Raw genomic sequence first — 20,089 nt, 5'->3', positions numbered from 1 at the left:
TGTGCATTATGAAAGTGAAAGTTAGATATGCTTATCAATATATGTGTATTCAGCCAAGTGGAAAAATAATGCTAAACTATATGTATTGATATATGAAGTTGCAAGCTTGATAATTGTATATGTGGTTATGGTTAGTATGCTTCGGTTTAATTAAATTGACCTATGAATGTCATTGAAATGATTTATTTGCTTATGACTTACTAAGCTATTCAAGCTTACTCTATGTGTGTATGTTCTTTTTTTTATAGATTTTGGAAGTTGGTTACAAGCTCGGAGATCATCGAGGAAATCCGTCACACTATCAATCATTATTTCAGTATTTTAAAAGCTTGAATTATGAACCTATGGCATGTATAGGCTAGCATTTGTTTTGGTAAATTTTGGATTTGTATATATATGAGCCATGCGAAAATGGCTTGTAAAGCTTATGTTTATGCATTTTCGGTAGTGATTTAAGTTCATGTTAGGTGTATATATATGTTTTGGCGTGAAGTAACCATTTATGGCTTATGTTTAGTTCTTTTGGGAAAGCTTGATATATGTGGTTAATGCATGTGTTTGAGATATGGATTGTTAATGATATATTATTAAGATTCATATTCGAAACATGAATCAATTTGGAAATTTTTTTAATATAAATTATGCATTTGGTTATGACATAGACTTATTATAAAAGTAAATCATGGTGTATATATATACGTGTGTGTGTGTGTGTGGTATTTGGTTATATGGTTCGACTTGATTAATAATTTAGTTGATGGTTGTGTAATTTTTGGCATAGGATAAGTACATATTAGTAAGTATGTTCCATGACATGTATGAATAGTATTTTGGTTATATGTCTTAGTTGAGTAATGTTATGAATTACTTATAAATTTGTATATGTTGATAAGCTTAAAACATGGCATATATGTTTGTGATGTTGATCATATGTTTTGGCAATGGGAAATGCTAAATATGTTTTTTATAACTTGGTTTGGTTTGAAGTGAAATGATGAGTATCTATTGAATGTAAATTGATTATTTAGGTATGGTTTCAATTGGTAAATAATGATATTTTAATAAATAGGTTTTGTTAGCTAAATGGATGAAAACAAATTGGTTTCATAATTGTTATTTGGGATAATACAAAGCATATGAAATTGGTATGATTCTTGTGGTTAATTTTGGCTATTATGCTATTTGGAAGAGTATAAATTGAGTTAATTTGCACAAGTTGATAACATGCAAATTTTGTCATTGAATTTAGTTAGCCATATGTTGGTAATGATATTTCAGAAATGATTTTGTTATTTACTGTGTCAGGAGCTTGTATAAAGTTCATAAAATATTCAGTTCGGTTTTGTAATAATATTATTAAGGTCACACACGTGATTGCTTATTAATTAGTATAATATGTTTTAATGTTTTAATTATGCATTCGTACAGAAATTAGGAAATGATATGTTAGATATTTAGTTTGATAAATATATATATTCGTTATATGAATTGAATGATTTATGCTTAACTATGTTTTCAAATTTTGAAATTATATAGTGTGTGAAAATAGCTTTGATGTATGCAAATTGGTTCGAAATATTTTGATTAGATAAGGAAATTGATGTGATTGAATTTTTAAATATAGCTTGTTTATTAATTATAGGTAATTAAGTATCAATGATTTTAGTAAGTCTTGTTTTTCATATGTGCATAAAAAATGATAAATGACTGTGCCGAACTGTGTTATGTCTGGTAATGTCTTGTAACCCTAATCTGGCGACGGATACAGGTTAAAGGTGTTACATGACAACTTAATCAACATGCCATATTAACAAATTTTGATAGAAAATACTTAATGATTGAACCATGATTTTTGAAAGGAAAACATCTGGAGAATGGAATTTCTATCTCTTTACATATTGAGACAATTTCAAATTTTGTTAAAGTACAGGGACTAACAACATATTTTAACCAAGTATTTTATGTTTGGAATAATTCGATCACATTATTAATATTTTATAGGGTAAATTACACTATCAGTCACCCAACTTTGGGGTAGTTGACAAAACAGTCACCTAGGTTTTATTTCAGTCACTCAACTTTTGAAAAGTTAGAAAACAATCACTAACTTTATGAAAAAGTGACAAAATAGTCACTGATTAACAGTTTCTGTTAGAGGGTTAACGGGATCGCTGACGTGGCAAGTTAACCACCTGATGTGGCAAGTTAACTTGCCACGTTGGTGAAGTGGCTGAGGGGTTTGGTTTGGGGCTGATTTAGGGAAAAAATTTAAAGGGTTTTAGATTAAATGTTTTAGGGTTAAAAATAGATTAGGATTAAGGGGATTTGGGGGGTAGAAAATCGATTTCTGGAAATTTTGATTGTAATTTCAGGTTTTTTTAGAGTTGAAACTAATTTGGGAATTGATTAAGAAGGTTTAGGGTTAGAAATCGATTCAATAATCGATTAACAGGGTATAAGGGTTTAGGGTACGATTGGTTTATTTTGTTTGGGGAGAAAAGAAGATGAAACCAAAAATCATTCAGTGTTTTTTATTCTCAGTGACAATGTGCAATAGAAGAGAAAATACCAGTGTTCTTACATCCACTTTAACGGGTAAGTTGTTGCATTTAGTTTTAAATTTTTTGGATTTCAATGTTATTATTTTGATTTAGGGTTATTTCTATTTCAATTTTGATTTCGATTCTGATTTTGATTTTGATTTCTATTTCGATTTTGATTTCTATTTTGAAACACTCACTGATTTTGATTTTGATTTTGATTTCAATTTCGATCTCGATTTAACTTTAGATTTAGATTTTGATTTCGATTTGGATTTTGATTTAGGGTTATTTCGATTTGTATGACACATAATGTGCATTTTATGCCATGTGCGTGATGTTTATTGTTTGTATCTGCCATTGTATGGATGCCATTATCAAATTGATGTTTATTGTTTGTATTTGCCATTGTATGGATGCCATTATCAAACTGATGTTTATTGTGTATATCTGCGATTGATTGTATCCAAGCTGCTATATTGTATGTGGCAAAATCAAAATTTGAATGCCATTATCAAACTGATGTTTATTGTGTATATCTGCCATTGTTTGTATCCGTATGTGACAAAAATGGTTGTGTTTGTATTAATTATTTTTGTATTGGTTGTTGTCTGCCATGTGCATGACAAAAATTGTTGTGTTTGTATTAAATTATTAGGTATTTTGTATTGGTTATTCTGACAGAAATGGTTAAAGTGTTTGCCTTTGTTGTCTGTCTTTATTGATGAGTACTTTGTTTGGTAGGTTTAATTGATGACAATTTTAATAAGAATGAAGAAAACATGTCTGGTAGTGATGTGTCTAGTAGTGATGCATCTGAAAGTGACGTGTCTAATAGGATAGGAGTTAATTTAGATGGTTTAAACAAGGATGGTATAGGAGTAGATGAACTGTGTGATAGTGATGATTCTGGAAGGTTAGATAGTGCACGTGAATCCGACTCAGATGGCCAAAATTGGCCTGAGTTCAACCTAGAGAACGACATGAGTAATCCTAGACTTAAGGTTAGAATGTTATTTAAGTCTAACGACAGTCCAAAAGAAGCTGCCAAGCAGTACGGTAGGTTGAACAATTATTTTACTAAGTTTCCCAAAAATGATTTAAAAAGGTTAAAGGCAGTCTGTAATGAAAAATGACCTTGGTTCATATGGGCTTCTAGACTAAACCTTAATGACCCTACTGATCGACTTGGCAAATTAGGAGTTTAAACCCTAACCATACTTGTTTTAAAGTATATAAAAATAAGAATGTAACCTCAGCTTGGATAGGTGAACATTATAAAGAAAAAAATCATTGTTGATCCTGATTATTCTCTGAAATCATTACAACAAGATGTCAAAAGAGATTTGTGTTGCATAGTCTCACTAACCAAATGTAGGAGGGCTAAACATAAGGCATTGGAATTAATTGAAGGAGCTCATAAGGCTCAATATGATAAGATTTATGAGTATTTTTTAGAGGTTAGGACACAAAATGAGAGAACAACAACAATCTGTTATCTGGATAACAGGTTGTTTCAAAGGTCTGTCTACAGGCATGCAAAGATGGCTATAGGGCTAGTTGTAAGAGGATAGTATGTAACACCCCGTACCCGAGACCGTTACCGGAGTCGGACACGAGGGGTTCACAGACTAAATTCACTTATTCTCACAGTCCATTTTGAAAATTTCCAGACAGCTGACTAACTGCATCACTGTCACCTTCAAAATCATATCTTGAGTTCCAAAACTCGAAAATTAGTTTTGTAATTTTTCCCTGAAACTAGACTCATATATGCATTTAAAAATTGTTTTCTAGAATTTTTGGTCAGGCAAATTAGTACAGTTTATTAGTTAAAGTCTCTCCTGTTTCAGGGTTCGACTACTCTGACCTCCACGCACTACGACTTTGATATCTCCCTGTACAGGGCTTCAATACTTCTGCTGTTTGTTTCTAATGAAACTAGACTCAAAAAGGAATCTATACATATAGGACATGACTTCTAATTATCTCTGTTTAATTTATAATGAATTTACAAAGTCGGAATAGGGAATCCAGAAACCGTTCTGGCCCTATTTCGTGAAAACCTAAATATCTCTTAACATACAACTCATATGATCGTTTCGTTTCTTCGATGTGAAAGTAGATACATCAAGGTTTGATTACATAATTTATTCACTATTTAATTCCATTCCTACTATTTTTAGTGATTTTTCAAATCTGCATCACTGCTGCTGTCAGCATCTACCTTTAAGGTAGACTTTACCTATTTCATAGTTTCCATGATTCAACTAGCCCTTTAGCATATATAGCCCAAAATATAATCATGATGAACCATTCTAATGGCTAATCATTGCCAAACATTTCCATGCCTCTTAATGAACATATACATTCAAGATGATTATAACATTATGCTCAAAATATATATAAGCCATTTTCGCATGGCTATCCAAATATATACAACACCAAAGTACTTGACTAATAACAAAAAAAAGGGGTGTCCTATACATGCCATTTCAAAGTTCAACCAAAAGTGTACCAAAAGGGGCTTTGATAGTGTGGGAGACTTTGACTTCCAAAAATCCCGAATCCGATAGCTGACGAACCAAAATCTATAAAACAGAGATTCAAAGAAACGGAGTAAGCATTTAATGCTTAGTAAGTTTTGAGCCATAAAATTAGACACAACTACAATGTAGCATTCATATGGCTAAATGGATAATTTCATATGCACAAATTCTCAATATCATACTTACTTCACATTACCAACCCTTATATTCACACAAAAAAAAGATCAACTTAGCCAAAGGCCGGAAACTCATTAATCGACTGAGCGAATAATATTTAAACGGAATCACTACTCAAATGCATATATGAAACGTACCTCATCATTGGGATTTTACGAGCGTATTAATTGAAATTATTACAGCAAGATCGCTCATTCCCAAGCAAGTACCTTCGGGGTTTAGCCGGATATAGCTACTGCTCAAATGCCTTCGGGACTTAGCTCGGTTATAGCAACTCGCACAAATGCCTTCGGGACTTAGCCCAGATATAGTACTTCGCACAAATGCCTTCGGGACTTAGCCCGGATATAGTAACTCGCACAAATGCCTTCGGGACTTAGCCCGGATATAATAACTCGCACAATTGCCTTCGGGCTTAGCCCGGAATTAGTCACTTGCACAGATGCCTTCGGGACTTAGCCCGGTTATCATCCGAATATCCATGCACATATCAATAAATCATGATACATCTCTATTTCAATTTCATAACTAGAATTCAAACACAAGTCACTTATCAAGCATTATCATTTCGGCTCAATAGCTACATACAAGAGCATGATTTTGATTTGCTTAAAACATAATCTAATCGAATCATAATCTAAGCTCCATTACTCAAAGACTTACCTCGGACGTTGTCGAACGACTTCAACGGCTATTCAATCACTTTTTCCTTCCCTTTATCCAACTTTGTTCCTCTAGGCTCTTGAGCTAATTCACACAAGTTTAACTTATTAAAGTCTCATTATGCTAGCTTATGGTCGAATATGACAAGAAATGTAATAGGTCATATAGCCCCCTTATAGCTCAAATACACAATGGTCATACGCATTTTTAATCACATTAAGCAATTTAATACAATTCATTCGAACATTAAAAGAGAAGCTCAAGGTACTTAGCCCATATATACATTAGACATTAGAGTCACATATGTACGAAATCACGAATCGAATTCAACATATTAGCTAATATTTCCCCTTAGCCGAATTTCTAAGTCAAGGTAAAGCCATCAATATGCTTACGTATGGCCGAACATACACATCAACTTATGTACTCATTCATGTGGCCGAACATACATGTCTATGCTGAGGCCGATTGCAACACTTAATACATTCTACAAGTATGGTCACTTGTATTGACTAAACCCCATTTTGTTTCAAGTTCAAAACTTGGCTAATACACATATATACACTATTAAAGCATCCTCTCCCTTTCCATCAATTCAACACATGCATTACTCATTAATATACAAAATTATATTCGGCCTTAGCACACAACTTGCTAGCCGATTCTTCTCCATCTAGCATCTAATGCACATATGTGCTCATTTGTTAGACCCTACTTCATCCAACAACAACCATATTTCCCCTCTACTTCCTACCATGGCCGAATGCTCAAGGTACCTCAATACCGAAACTTTTAGCTTGGATTGCTTAAAGAACTTGGTGATGAGTTCAAATTTACCTAACACCTCAAGCATCATAACACATCCATATAGCTAACATGCTAATAGTCTCAAGGCTTCAACTAAAATTTTTGAAGCCTCTTAGTCGAATACTAACTCTCTAATAATCCCAAATCCATCCATGAGATAGTTAGAATTTAGACCAATCATCCAAGGGATGTATGAACTTTCAAAGCAACATTAAACATACCTTAATCTAGTGAGCCTCCATAGCCGATTTTCTCCAAGCTCATTCCCTTCCTTTCTTTCTTCTATTAGGCCAAAGATGTTCAAGGATGAACACTTTTTTTTTGTTTTCTTTCTTCCATTCACGGCAAAAGGGGGGGAAACAATCACACACATTTTTTCTTCTTTTTTTTCATCATATTCCCTTTCATTATTTTATTACCATGCTCCTTATTTTATTTTTCCTAACATACATCACTAACATAACATGTTTGTGACATGTTTCCACCCATAGCATGGCCGGCCACTATGCTTTAATTTGGCTAATTTGACATGCAAGGACAAGCACTTTCCCACATATATTAATAGGCCACTTGAACACTTGCCTAGCATATTTCTAAATTGTCTCACATAAGTCCCTACTAATAAATTTCACATACACTGACCAAATTAAAGTATGGAACTATCACACAAGCATTTACGCACATCATAAACACAGAATATAACCTTTAATTATTTATAAGACTCGGTTTCGTGGTCCCGAAACCACTTTCCGACTAGGGTCAATTTAGGGCTGTCACATAGTAGGTTTAGATGGATGTGTCTTGAAGGGCTACTATGGTGGCTACTTGCTTGCAGCTGTTGGGATAGATGCAAATAATGACATCTATCTTCTTGCATATGCTATTATCGAAAGTGAAAACCAAGCATCATGGCTTTGGTTCTTGGAGTTGCTTGCAATAGACTTGGAAATTATGAGCTCGTACCAAATATCTTTCATGTTTGACAAATAAAAGGTAAAACTCTATTTTTTTTATGTTGTTTCTACTTACGAATTGTCAATGAATTTAACTATTTTTTTCTAATTACAGGGACTTTTAGAAGCAATATGTATGTTGTTTCCTAATGCAGAAACAAGACACTATGTTAGACACCTACATGTCAATTTGAAGAAGGCCGGTTTCCGAACAAAAAAATTGAAAATTTTACTGTGGAAAGCTGCTAGAGCAAGCACAACAATGGATTTTAAGGATGCCATGGATGAACTGAAGAAAACCAATCAGCATGCTTATGATTGGTTGAAGGAAAAGAATCCTACTCACTGGTTAAGGTCTCACTTCTCAATTAGGAGCCATTCTGACATGTTGGTGAATAATCTTTCTGAATCATTTAACAAGGTAAACCCCTATGTTTTATGTTTCTTACTAATCATTAGCAATTCACTAATCATTTATGTTGTTTATTGACAAATTGTGACAGCCCTAATTTGACCCTAGTTGGGAAGTGGTTTCGGGACCAGAAAACCGAGTTTTTAAAAATAATTAACTGTTAAATTCTGTGCCTCTTATATGTGTAAATGCATTTGTGAAAATCTCATGCTTTGATTTTGTCAATTGTATGTGAAATTTTTAAATAGGACTTAAGTGAGACATTTGTGAAATGTGATGGGTAATTTTTAAGGTGATCTATTTATGCATGTTATTAAAAAGGTGGACTTGCATGTCAATTTAGCAAATTCTTTTAGATAGTGGTCGGCCATGTTATTGATCAAAACATATTATATTTATTTTATGTTAACATTTTAGATTACAAAAAAAAAGAAATAATGAATAAAGAAAAGTAAAATATTGATTAGTGGGAGGAGAAACCAAAGTTAGTCCATTTTGCTCCTCCATTGCCGTATCTAGAAGAAGGAAAGCTTTGAGAAATTTGGCTATGGTGGTTAGATAAATTAAGGTAAGTTCAATGATAATTCTTGGATTTTTAGCATATTTTGAGTTAGTTATTAAGTTCTTTACTTAACCCATGACCAAATTTGGAATTGTGTGGTGTCTTGAGCATTCGGCCATGGTAGAAAATGAAAGAGGTATATGGTTGTTTTCAAGTTTAATGAATAATTTACAAATGGTTGATAATTGAGATAGTTTAAGGTATTTGTAAGTAGTTTAAATGAATGAACAATAATAATAATAATAAATCATCTTGTGTATTGGTGTAATTGTCGAATTTGAACTAGGAAATTATTGAATAATATTTGTATTTTAAATGATGGAATAGAGTGAATGCTTGGAATGTGATATGCATGAATTATAAGTTGGATTAAAGGTTGTTATATTGCCTTGTCATTTTCGAAAATGTGCTTCAAAGAAATTGAGTGTTGATGTTTAAGTGATGTAAGTATAAGTATATTCGGCTTGTAATTTTATAAATGTGATATGAGTATTTTGCTTTGTAAATGAGTAATAAGTATGTTATGAATGGTTCTTATATATATGCGTATATACAATGAAATATATTCTTTAAATGATTAGTATATGTATGTGAAATATTATTTCGATACATGAGTTTTGCATTTGAGTGAAAATGTACTAAGTTTAAATATGTCTTCTTGGCTTTGGAAGTGATTAATAATATGTTAGTGACTATATGAGTTTTAGGTCAGAATGATGTTTAAGTACGAATGTATTTAGGTGGATGTGCTTATAAGTATAACTTGGGATATAATGGTATTTAGTCATTATAAATAACCATATTTGTAGAATTTATTAAATATATAATTGGTCTTAACATAGATATGCATATAACTATAAAGTTGTTAATGCCTAAGTAAGATGTTTGGTTGTGCATGACTAGAGAATATATATATGCATATGGTGTTTGATAGTTAAATCGCCTATTTGATTAGAAATTAAATGAATTCAATTGTTTTAAATTAAGCTCAAGAGCAAAGAGGATCTAGATCTAATAAGGGAAAGGAGAAAGCAATCGAATAGCCTATTCGCCACTGTTCAAAAATATCCGAGGTAAGTCTTTGAGTAATGAAACTTAGCTTATGATTTGATAAAATCATGGTATATAAGCATAATAAATAAATTGTGACCTATTGGTTCTACTTGAATTACGTAGTGGGATAAATAATTTGTGCATATGACTTGTAGCCAAATGGTTATAGAAATCATGTTGGATAGCGAAACGAAATCGTGTTCTTTGTATGTGGCTATTGAGCCGAAAGTGGAATGGTTGATAAGCACGTTGTGCTTGTGTTCAAGTAATGTAAATGAAATGCTAATGTGTTATGATATATATATATGTGCATGATAATGGAGAATTATATCAGGGCTAAGTCCCGAAGGCATTCGTGCTGGTGTTATATCCAGGCTAAGTCCCGAAGGCATTCGTGCTGGTGTTATATCCGGGCTATGTCCCGAAGGCATTCGTGCTGGTGCTATATCCGGGCTAACTCTCGAAGGCAGTCGTGCTAGTGTTATATCCGGGCTAAAGTCCCGTAGGCTTTGTGCTGGTATTATATCCGGGCTTAAAGTCCCGCATGCTTTGTAGTGGTGATTGGATTTTGGTTTTAAACCTAGCAGACGTAATGCCGATGATTGGAGTAAGATTATGATTTCGAATGTTCGTAGTAAACTACCACTGAATATGTCAAATACATTAAGTTGGACAGGTATGTATTATATACTTTTATATGTTAGATTGATCGGAATTGAATCATGAATGCGAAATGAGAAGTATATGTGAAAATATCATATGTGTATGTGTGTATTTGGTTATGGTGAAAGGTTATATGAGATTGATTTGGTGATATACATGTTAAATAAAATGAATGCAAGAATGGGTAATAAATCTGCTTGGGACAGCAGCAGTAATGTGATTTTGGAAAATCACCATAAATTGTGGGAGTTGAGTTAGAAGCTGAATAAATTATTTCATGAAATCTTAATGAGTGTAGTTTCTTATGAAAGAAACCGTGTGAGCAAAAGAATTGCCAATAATGAGATATTTTAAGTGGCGTGGAATAGAGTCAAAATGACTTCGAGGTCCCCAGTTCTGTTTTCAGAAAATCATTATAAATGGTACAAAAATGGTTATAAGATAAAATTTATATTCTTAGACTCCCTAATGAGTCTAGTTTCAAATGAAATAAACGATAACATATTTCAAATTCTGTATAATGAGAAATTTGATCCGTAGTGAAGAGTGGTCAGAATAGTCAAACAGTGAAACAGGGGAAACTTCAATAAAAATATGGTATTGATTGGTCAAACCAAAAATTCGAAAAATTTGATGGATGGAATATATATGAGTCTATTTTCAGGGAAAATTAACGACACTTGATTTGGAGTTTCTTAGCACCAGTTATAAATAATTTAGTGACTGTTGCTGAGGAAGACAGCTTGTAGTGAATTTGTGATTTTGTTGCAAACATGGTTAAAACTTGTTAATGAGATGCTTTTTGAGTTTTCATGATCTTATTTGTGATTTCAATATTTGGTTTTAATTGATTTCAGATTCAAGTGAGGTGAATTTGCTAAATATGCATTATGTTCATGGATACTTAGCCAAAATGGCAATTATCTAGGAATGATTTCTTGAAAATTTGAATAATCGATCTATAAGTAAATTAATTGTTTGCATTGCTTAAAACTTACTAAGCATTGAAGCTTACTTCGTGTTCTCTTTTCCATTTCTTATAGGTTTATACTTTAGCTCGAGTTGGAAGTGCCGGAGATATCATCACACTATCGAGTCTTTATGTGAGTTGAGAAGATTGTATATCATCATGGTTTAAGGCATGTATAGGATAGACTATAGGTAGAATGATATTTCGACTTTGTATACATTATAGCCATGCGAAGATGGCTTGCTCATTTTGTTTAGAAAAGCCTTATAATTGAACTAATGTGGTGAAAGGTTTTAGTTATAACTTGATAGTAGTTAATTTGTTATTGGATATTCGGTTATGTTTTGATAGTGAGTCATTTTGGAAATTTATAAGAGCTCTTATGGAAAATCAATGAGACATGTTTGCATTGTTGATAATTATGCCTGGTAAGTATTTTTGACCTTATAAAAGTTTTGTTCAGTCAAGTAATACCTCATAACCTTATTCTGGCAACGGATACGGGTTAGAAGTGTTACACAGATGATACTGGAAGCAAGAGGGAAACCTATTTTGACCATGATAGAAACAATAAGGACCAAGATTATGTTGCTTATTGTTAAGAAGAAAGAAGAAGCTGACAAATGGAAAGGAATGTTGTGTCCAAAGATCAAGAAAAAGCTGGATGTAAATATAAAAGATTCCTTGAGGTAAAGTTACCATTTTTAATCTTTCTGATGCATTTATTCTGACTTCATGTTGCCTTTAGTCTGACTTCATGTTGCTGGTCACATGCTGTTTTAGTGAATGTTTTTTAATATGCATGCAGTGATTATTGGTGTGTTGACTATTTTTGAATATGCATGTAGTGATTATTTTTTTATAATATGCATATAATGACTTTTTTTAGGGGGCGTGTGTGTATCATTGTTGGTGGGGCTGCTCAAAAAGTTATTTTAGTGATTATTTTTTAACCAAGCATGTTGACTGTTTTTTAGGTGTGTTCCACCACATGCTGGTGAGGAGAAGTATCAGGTTGAATGTGGTCCTGGCAGCCAGCATGTGGTGGACTTAGTTGAGAATTGTTGCTCCTACAGGAATTGAGATCTCACTGGCATCCTTTGTATGCATGCATTGGCTGTTATTCATTTAAAACATGAGTTCCTAGAGACCTATGTACAAACCTGGTACACCAAGCAAACCCAGCTTCAAATTTACTCCAACTTTATAAGTCCAGTAAAGGGTCCTAAACAATGGGCCTCTTTGTCAAACATGCTGCCAATATTGCCTCCTACTCTAGGAAGGCCACTTGGCAGACCTACTAAGGTGAGAAGGAAAGAACCTAATGAAGCAAAAACAACAGAAAATTTAAGCAAGAGAGGGGTGGACATAGGGTGCAGTAAATGCAAAAGAATAGGCCACAATAAGAGGAGTTGCAAAGGGGAAGTTGGCCAAAACATTCCAATAAGTCATTTGCCTAAGTTTTTGTATACTTCTGTTTATGAATTTTTTTGACACATTTCTCTTGTTCCTGTAGGTCAAAAGACATAAAGTTGGTGTCCCAACTCAGCAACAAGCTACCCCAAATCAGCAAGAGAGTACCCCAACTCAACAAGCTGCATCAACTCAGTTACCTAGTGCCCCAACTCATCAACAAGCTGCCCTAAGAGAAAAGCTCCCATTCAAGAGAAGACCAACCACTGTTAGATGGATGCCCCTACTCAAAGGTCATCCATGATAGACCATTGATGATGATGTGAACAAACCTTATTTTGTTAACTTTTTGAAAATGTGTAAATTTGTCTGCTACTAATCTATTAACTTCGGTAGATAAATTTTTTGTAAATTTTCCTATGGTTGCTACTGTTGATAAACTTAGGCATATAGTCACTGATTTTTTTTGTAAATTTCCCTATACAATTTACATCTGTTCACTTGTGTTGAATTGTAGGAAAATTTGGCAATATTTTGCCCCTCATTCCTTTTGTAAACAGTTTGGCGTTTTGGCTTTAATATATGAGCATTAATCTATGCTATTTTTGTTGTCTCTTATCTTCTAACATATGAGTATTGAAAAAACAAATGTGTGAGAATTGAGAAATACATATGTGTTTTTTTCATCTGTTATCTTTTTTTGCATTTTGAATATTGAGAAATATATGTGTTTTTCCATTTGTTATCTTCTCTTCTAACTATTGTAAGCAACAAAAATATTACAAAACAATTTGTAATCAACAAAAATATCTCATTTCAAGTCTTTTAAGTGTTTGTAAACAACAACATGAGCTGGTTAGCCATGTATACCAGCAACCATGTAACATATGTTAAGCAACAATATATCAGTAGCCATGTATACCAATATAACCAACAATATACCAGCAACAATATTACAAAACATAAGCTGGTTTTCAATGCTAACAATAACAACATAAGCTGATTTTTAAGGTTTAAAAAACAACAAAAAGTTACAAATACAAGCACCAAAAACCAGGTCTTCACTCCCTCCTCCTTGCATCCTCTAATGTCCTCACTTTTTTCAAAAGACCTAACAACACAATTCGTGATCGGGGCGTCAATGGCGGATCAAACTAGCTGAAAACCGACATGGTTTTCGAAATCCAGAGCCAAATTTGTTACACCCAAAAAACCTCCTCCCCGGGTAGTCATTGGACCAAGACGTGTTTAACTTGGCTGGGTTTCCACAATAGCACACCGGAATCACTTCAAGCATCTCTATTTTTTTATCTCCATTTTTTTTCTTTTCTTCTTCTTCTTCTTCTCCTCCTCTTCTTCTTCTTTTTCTTTTTCTCTAACCCTAAACTGGTGCTGGTAGGGCTGTTAAGTGAGAGTAATCGGCCAACTGGACAATTTTTTGACACCAATGACACCGTCAAATATAATTTACCCTATTTTATAATGGGCCTGGCTTAATGGATACGTAAGGGGGAAATGGAAAAGAGGCAAATGGCAAACTCTTCGGTCATTGGACCCTTCAAGATGCCTCTGTAACTTATCTTCGAAAAGAACCAAAAAGAAAAAAAGGCAATTCCAGCAACCTGTTCGACAAAACTCCCCAGTCAAAAACCCCAATGGAGTCGAGCATCTTAGAATCAATCGGCCAAGAAATCATCGGCGTGATGTCCCCAGTCTCTCTTTGCATGCTCTTAGTTGTCCTTCTCGTTTACTCCCTCTCAGATTCCAACCCTTTCTCTTCTTCCTCTGCTCCCATCCGTACAGCTGCCAATCTCGTTTACCTCGAAAATCCCTCTGATACCACTGCTCAGAAACTGGAGGGAGCGTTGCTCAATGCCTTGGTCTTTGTTATCCTCATTGCCATCGTTACCTTTGTTCTTGTGCTGCTTTATTACTATAACTTCACTAATTTTTTGAAGAACTATATGAGGTTCTCGGCTTTTTTTGTTCTCGGTAAGATGAAATTTTTGCATAATTTCCTCTTTTTCTAAAATGGATCTAGGTTTATTTTCTGAATATTTGGTGTTAGAAGCAGTCTCTTTGAGCGAATTACGTGTCTAGCAACGTGGTTCTTGAGTTATTTGTGATCATTTTTTTGTTAAAACTTTTTCCCGTACTTAGGTGTTTCCGTCGTTTGGCTATGTTTATCGTTTGAATTTTGTGTTTATTTGTACTTATCTAGAAATAATTTATTACGGTTCCATTTTCCATATCCTCTTCGTTAGTTGAGGATTGCTTTACTTCTTAAGGTTTCGATTTTAAACAATAAGTTTCTCCATTGCGTTTGAAATCATCACATTGTCAATTAAAGCATTTAATGTCACTGTTTTAGTTATGTTCGTATGGTTGTTTTGCGCCTCCATTATGCCTTTCATTTTCATGTTACAAGTGGTAGCAATTCCTAAAATTTTGTTGGTAGTCCGGCATATATCAATAGCAGTTTATCTAAATATTTTCTTGTTGTTGCCTGTTGATTACATTAGTGGCTTCTATTTTGTTTTCCTTTTCGGTGATATCCTCATAGTTACATGTTTTATTTATGAATCTTGATTTTTCTTAGGTGGATTTGTTGTTCTTGGTGTTAGGTACAATGGGTGGTTCTATCTTTTTGTCAATAATTCAGCATTTCTCAATACCGATTGACTCAATTACGTGCTTTCTGCTGCTTTTCAATTATACCATTGTTGGGGTGTTATCCATGTTTTCTGGTGGGATGCCTATTGTTTTGAGACAGGGATATATGGTATCGCTGGGGATAATTGTGGCAACATGGTTTACCAAATTGCCGGAGTGGACTACATGGGTTTTGCTGGTTGCATTGGCTTTGTATGATTTGGTGGCAGTTTTGGCTCCTGGTGGCCCCCTTAAGTTGTTGGTGGAGTTGGCCTCAAGCCGTGATGAGGAATTACCAGCTTTGGTATATGAAGCTCGACCTACAGTTTCTCGCAATGAGGGAAATCCGCAGTCGACTTTGGGGCTTCTTGTTGCTGGGGTTTCAGATTCTGGGTCAGTTGAGTTGCAGGCTGTGTCAAATAATAATGTCCGCAGAGATGGGGCTGAAAATCGTAGGAGTCCTGAGTACACTGCTATCCAGGTTAGAAATTTGGAGAATGTGGAAGGTGAAAGAAATAGAGATGAAGGTGAGAGGTCGCCTTTGGTTGGTCATTCAAGAGAAAGATATTCATCAGATAGTAACTCATCAGAATATTCTACTGTCATTCACAATAGAGAATCCGAGACTTCTGTGGATGAGGAAATGTCTCCTCTTGTTGACCTGTTGGGGATGGACAATGAGAGAGAGCATGAAAGGAGGGATTCAGTGGTAGCAAGTAGAGGTATCAAGCTTGGTCTCGGAGACTTTGTGTTTTATAGTGTTCTGGTAGGCAGGGCAGCCATGTATGATCTTATGACTGTATATGCATGTTATCTTGCCATTATCTCAGGACTTGGGTGCACTCTTATTTTGTTATCTGTGTGCCACCGAGCACTGCCTGCCCTCCCAATATCCATTACATTGGGTGTCATTTTTTACTTCTTGACTCGATTGTTAATGGAACCTTTTGTTGTTGGAATGGCAACAAATTTAATGATGTTTTAGCAATCTGATTTCTTTTATATGACAAGGAGGAGGTGCAATATTGTCTGTTCCGGAAAATACTGATGATTTTGTAGGTTCTTTGATTGCTAAATGGAAATTAGTTCTGTTTGCACTCTCATTCCATCGTACTCATGTAAATCTCTCCTGCTTCGAGTTCGAAACTGCAGCAACTTCAAGATTATCTGGTAATTCATTAAAATGAATTTTTACCACCCTTTTGGGGTCTTATTTTAAATTTTAGAATTAATCTTGTTTCCTTCATTTAGTGATTCATTATATGGGGATATATAATATAACAAAACTCATGGTTGGATGTATATGTATGTGCTGAAGGCGTAACTCATGCAGTTGCACATATATGCATTTTTTACCTAATATCTAACATTGTACGTTGGCTCTTTATCTTTTATGCATTTGTGTGATTGATACTTTTCTGTATCAAAGCTTTGTAGGATAGAAATATAGAATTAATTGAAATAACATGGTGTGTATATATGTGATATGGACACTTTTATTGCAATAGGAGTTTTAGTTTTATTTATTTATTATAACAGGTTTTATTAAGAGTTTTAGTTTTACTTATTTTCTTTATTATATTAGGTTTTTATTTCTTTCATAAACTCTAAGTATTTAGCCAAAGGACAAATCTGCCTCTTTGAGTAACCATAGGTCGAAACAAGAATTCTCACTCGTCTAGACCTGAGACCTGTGACTAGATCCTACGCCAATGCGCATAATAATATGGCATAAGAACTCCTTCCAAAAATAATGCTTTAATGATTGAGGATCCCGATTACTGTTTGTATTGTGCTTATTCTAGGACATATCAAAGGGTTTTGGGGTGTGGTTTCTAGGAATTGTCTCAAAAGTGGATAAGAGGAAGTATGGTAAAACAACAAATGGCCATATGAGAAAAAATTTTATTTCTTACAATTTGTACTTCACTCTTGACTCTGAGTAGATTCACAAGTTGTTTAATACATCATTGTTGTTGGCAAAATTTTGGTTATCGTGTAAGGTAGTTGCTGGTTGGCTTTGTTTATTGATTAAAATCTATTGCCTTCTAATACTCTGATGATGAGACCGGATCTTCTTAATATTTAGTTTTTTTCAACATCTGGTTTCACAATTTTGAGTTCTTTATCTTTTTGGCAAACACTTTATGCTGCTAGTTGCTTGGAGTTTCCCGGACAGGGTCTAATAATTTAGTTGTTAAAGCCAAAGCTGTCCATCAATGTTTGTTCAGTGATATGATCAGTTAATATAAGAGATAGCCTGAACAATTTTATATGTAGGCTTTTTTTACACGGGCTTTATTGGATGTTATCTTAATAAGCAAATGGATTTCTTGGACGTTGTTCACTCTTTTCTTAAAGTTAGAATCAAAATTGAGTTTATTTTGAAGAGTTTGAGTGTGTTGAAGTTGTATTTTTGACTTTAGTTTTTGGAGAAAAATTTTCTCAATCTGAAAGTATATTTCATAGTTGATTTTAAGGAGATTAATCTTACTTTATCATAAGATAATATTGGAGGTTATTTATCTTGATTATTTTATTGTAGAAGAGTTTATATTGAACTATGATAATCGAATAGGCTACTATATTAAGTCTATAAATAGACAACTAATTCACATGGACAAGGTATTGATTTAAGAGAATGTTGAATAAGAATATTTATTGAGTGATGCTTTATAGAGAATAATTATTTCCGAACTACGTGTAACAAATGGTTGTGCGCAAATTTTCTTTTACTTTTTTTTTGTTTTTCGTTTTTGTTTCGTAGGCTGATCAATTATGTGAGTGAACACAACATTGAACAAACAAATCAAACTTATAGCAAATTGATGTGTGTTTTCAGTTGTATTTTTACTTACATGTATAACTAGTACTACAATGGAAAAAGATCCCATCTATATGCCTATTGACACATGGCAAATCATTATGCTTGCTTCTATTTTTACATTTTGGAAGAATATTTAAATTTTAGTTTTGGTCCATCTAATATGTCTAAAGTTGGAGATTTAATCTCATTGATTTGTAACATAATTTGGTTTTCATGTTTTTATAATGTTATAGTCAAAATAGTTAATATTGTTAAGTTTTCAATTAAAATGTTATATGGTTATATATAATTTAAATATTCTAAGAGTCCTAGTGTGTAATGACTTGATTTTAGACGGTATTGAAAAATGCGATCTCAAAACTCAATTTTGAAAAATGAGTCAATGAAAATATGAATAGAAAGATTTAAGAAGTTAATATGAATATATATATTAAAGAATAGTTAAGTTAATATGAATATATATATTAAAGAATAGTTAAGTAATTAAATTAAGAAAATCATTAATTATAATAAAGAGATTAGATTGTAAAAGTTTAATCGTTACTTAATTTTATTTTAGAAAATGCTTGAGGACCTAATTAGCAATTGACCAAAGGACCTAATAATTATTTAACCATTAAAATCTTATAAATTAGTGGATAAGCACAATCATTTCCATCCATTTCCATTAAGCATAATAAATGATAATTATTATTCCATGTTTAATTAATTAAGGAAGCTTTATTCCTTAATTAAGCTTAATTAATCTTAATCTTAAGTATAAATAGGAGATGTGAGTGGAGAGATGAAACATTCTATGTTTTCTCCATCTTTGTGTTGTCTTTAACCATAAGAAAGAAAGAAAAGTTCTTTTGTTTTCTTTACAATTTGGTCTAATATCTCTAAGGTAAACATGTTTTTCTTTTGAAATCTTTATATTTTCATGATTATTTAAGCTTGATTAAGCTTAACCATACTTTAGACTTTTCAATTGTTAAATGTTTATCAAGTTGCAATTAGTTGGTATTTCATGAAATTGAGCTTGACTTTGATGAGAAATTGATATATGAGTTTTAAGCATGTTAGGACTACGAAGGTAGTGAAAAGTGATGGAATTTATTAGAAATTTAACTAAGCTTGATGGTTAAATTTGTGACATTAAGGACTAAATTGAAAGCTATTAAGAAATTATACAAAATATTAGAAATACAAAGTCCCTAATGAAAGAATATAAAATTTGATTTTAATTCGATGTTAAAAATAAAAAAATATGTGTAACATCCCAAAATAGAGCCTAGTTGGAATAGTGGTTTCGAGACCACAAATTCGACATCAAAATATTTATTTTATGATTATTATGAGGCCTAGAATATGAGAATATGCATGTGTTAAAGTTTCATGAAGAAATTCTTTGAGTAAGGTGTCCAATTGCAAATTAGGGACTAAATTGAATAAATTGCAAAATTTGGATTCTAGAAGAAATTTGTATGAAATTGATTTAGATTATAAATTAGAAGGTCTTGGGGATCAATTTTCCCAATTTTTAAGTTTTTGGACAAAAATGGGCTTGCATGGATGAAATTTTAAAGAAAGGGCTTAAGGGCATTTTGGTCATTTGGCATTTTAATGAAATAAAATGGGAAAAATGAACCAAAAATCAGCCATTTTCTCCCTTGTACCAGCCGAAACTCTCAAGCCCTCCATAGCTAGGGTTTCCAAGCTTTTCAAGCTCAATAGTAAGTGCTCCCAAGCCCCGTTTTTAATGTTCTTTGTATTTTTCAAATACCAGTAGCTTACTCTCTCTATTTCTACCCATATTTCATTCTAGGGTTCATGTTTAAAAATTTACCCATGCATGAGTTACTTGTA

General features: G+C 33.1%; 1 protein-coding gene across 1 annotated transcript; it reads left to right on the top strand.

The window, feature by feature from the left end:
• Nucleotides 1-14,251: 14,251 nt before the first annotated feature.
• LOC107890049 (presenilin-like protein At1g08700) lies at nt 14,252-16,511 on the top strand. The gene is made up of 2 exons (XM_016814569.2): nt 14,252-14,754; nt 15,387-16,511. Exons 1-2 carry the CDS (start codon nt 14,418-14,420, stop codon nt 16,397-16,399), a joined length of 1,350 nt encoding a protein of 449 aa, XP_016670058.2. The 5' UTR covers nt 14,252-14,417; the 3' UTR covers nt 16,400-16,511.
• Nucleotides 16,512-20,089: the final 3,578 nt, after the last annotated feature.

The sequence above is a fragment of the Gossypium hirsutum genome, chromosome A11 (assembly GCF_007990345.1).
Source record: "Gossypium hirsutum isolate 1008001.06 chromosome A11, Gossypium_hirsutum_v2.1, whole genome shotgun sequence".
In the NCBI taxonomy this organism is placed as follows: Eukaryota; Viridiplantae; Streptophyta; class Magnoliopsida; order Malvales; family Malvaceae; genus Gossypium; species Gossypium hirsutum.
The sequence above is the reverse complement of the archived record's forward strand: the minus strand, read 5'-3'. Positions and strand labels throughout refer to the sequence as shown.